This window comes from Bidens hawaiensis, unplaced genomic scaffold (assembly GCF_021521415.1).
Source record: "Bidens hawaiensis isolate Kalapana, Puna unplaced genomic scaffold, B.hawaiensis_p1.1 tig00028500_1, whole genome shotgun sequence".
Lineage (NCBI taxonomy): Eukaryota > Viridiplantae > Streptophyta > Magnoliopsida > Asterales > Asteraceae > Bidens > Bidens hawaiensis.
This window is the reverse complement of record NW_027494661.1, coordinates 252,125-254,646: the sequence shown is the minus strand read 5'-3', so window position 1 is coordinate 254,646 and position 2,522 is coordinate 252,125. Positions and strand designations below refer to the sequence as shown.

The window sequence follows — 2,522 nt, the reverse complement described above, 5'->3', positions numbered from 1 at the left end:
ATCTAGCATGTACGTCAAATACTAATAGCAATATGAAAAGAAAGAGAAAAATGCTTAAATTATTTAAATAATAGGAATATATAATAGAGATTAAAATTGAGGAGAGTGAAGAGAAATAATGAAAATGTAAAAATTGAGGAGAGTGAATGTGATTTTGAGGAGTAACTAATATTTTCAGTTACCCAATTTGCCATTTACCTTTTTAATTAATCTTCTTAAACTTCTAATTAATTACCTAATTGCCATTATGCATGTGAACCATTGATCTAATAAATAAATGACTGAGATTGATTTAACTGGTTTCAAGAAAACTATGGTTCTTAACTAGGAATATCCCCAAGAGCTTTGCGCGTGTAAGTCCGCAATGATACAAATTCTTAACAGTTAACGGTAATGTCGGTCCCTTATCCATGGCAGCAGCTCCTGGGTTGCAATAACATTAACAATCCATAAGCCACGTTTCTGATCTTAATGTTCTTTTAACCTACTGTTTGTACCTTAGGTTTATGAAGTTGATACCAAAGTATAGTTGCTACAGTAATTCTGCTTCCTTCTGATCAGTTCCCGACTTCAATTGAAATCACTACAATAATCCTTTTTAAACATACAAAATCTTTAAGAATATATAGTTTGTATAATAACTAATAAGCTTAACAATTACCTTGGTAAATGGCGACCAATATGCAGTCCTTGTGTAGTGATTTCAGTCCACTTCAACCTACAAGAAGAAGAACTAAGCGTTTTCGGGCTGAATGGTCATAATGAAAGCCTAGTGAGACGGCTCACAAATGAAACCGAAATGTTCGTCCCGATTGTTGGTGAAGAAGGTTCTGGGAAGACCACACTCGCCCGTGCGGTTTATATGAACAGAAAGACGAAAGAGCACTTTGAATTCCAGTCATGGATTTCTGTGACAGAGGAGCATTCGGCTGAGCGTATCATACCCAGCATTTTAAGAAGTATGTATATGGTGAATGGTAGGAGGTACCTGATTGTAGTTGATGGTGTTGGGAGTTATGGTGTTCTTCAAGATCTTAAAAACTCATTCCCAGATGAGAAAAATGGAAGTAAGGTAATCTTTACGTCCCGAGCAATTCCAGAGAAGATGGAGTTAAAACCACATATTATGAAAAAGTTGAATGACGAGGAAAGCTGGAAAATGTTTTTGAACAAGGCTGGAAAGGAAAAGGAAGCTGATCAAATTGTAACCACGCTGAAACGTAAGATCTTAACCATATGCAACGGCTCGCCTCAAAACATTGTCTTAATGGCGGGGCTTCTTTCGAATAACGAAATAACAAGATGGTCATCGGTGATTGACGATGGTCGATGTCCCAATGATGTTCTCAGAATCTGTTATAACAACTTGACCATCCCTAAAGATGACAACTCGAAGCTTTGCTTATTATACATGGCTCTTTTCCCTAAAGATTATGACATTCCGGTACGCCGGTTGCTTCGACTATGGCTAACCGAGGGTTTTGTGAGGAGAGAACACAAAGACCAGTTCCCAGAGGATTTGGCACAACGATGTTTTGAGAAACTGGTGGGTCGTAATATTATTCAGATAACCAAACTAAGATCTGACAAGAGCCCGAGACGATGTCGTTTAGTTTCTGTTTTTCACGGTTTTTTGTTGCCAAAAGCCCAGGATATTGGCCTGTTCTACATCCAAAGGGATTCAGAAAACTTTGAACATGCAGCGGGTCCGTTTGGTGTGGAACGCTTGGTTCAACACATAAGCACCCCAGACGCCTTTGCCCATCAGCAAGCACAGGTAGAGGTTGATCCGCCTCTTTTGTGGTCATATCTATCGTTTAACTTCCAAGCAAAAGACATATCAGAAAAACAAGCGGGGATGGTTTTGAGTAGAATTATTACAAGTGATTTTGCGTTGTTGAGGGTGCTTGATCTTGAAGGGGTGTACAAAACGAGCCTGCCCGATAAACTCGGTCACTTGCGCCTTTTGAGGTACCTAGGACTGAGGTGGACTTTCTTGGAGAATCTCCCTAAATCTGTGGGAGACCTATCGTATCTAGAAACCTTAGATGTAAAGCACACTTGTGTTGATAGTCTAGCCGACTCCATTTGGAAGCTTAACCGCCTTCGTCATCTCAATCTCAACAATGTCCGGCTATCGATGCCGCCTAAAAGCTCTTCAAGTCTAGTAACCCTATGGGGACTGGTTTTAGATGAAAAGATATCCGTTACTCAAGGTTTGGGGAAATTGCTTGAAGCTCGGGGTGTTGAAGTTGTGGGTGCTGAAGAATCTGGAAGAGTGGGATGTGGAGGAAGAAGCAATGGAGAGGCTTAGAGAAGTTGAAATTAGAAGATGCCATAGGTTGAGCAACATCCCATGTGAAATACTGCAGAAACAACAAAAGGGTTTGGAGGAATTAATATTAACAGACATGCCTGTTGAGTTTGTGGCAGAAATCAAGAAAAGAAAACCCAAGTACACATCACTCACAATCAAATAATCTACATGCTCTTTCCTCTTTTATGTGGCCCATGATCAGATT

General features: G+C 39.7%; 1 protein-coding gene across 1 annotated transcript; it reads left to right on the top strand.

Moving 5' to 3' along the window:
* Nucleotides 1-687: 687 nt before the first annotated feature.
* On the top strand, nt 688-2,314 carry LOC143577265 (disease resistance protein RPP13-like; the record flags this gene model as incomplete). The annotated part of the gene is made up of 1 exon (XM_077061142.1): nt 688-2,314. A coding segment is annotated over one exon (1,627 nt), but the record flags the coding sequence as incomplete, so codon positions are not given.
* Between the last annotated feature and the right edge of the window lie 208 nt (nt 2,315-2,522).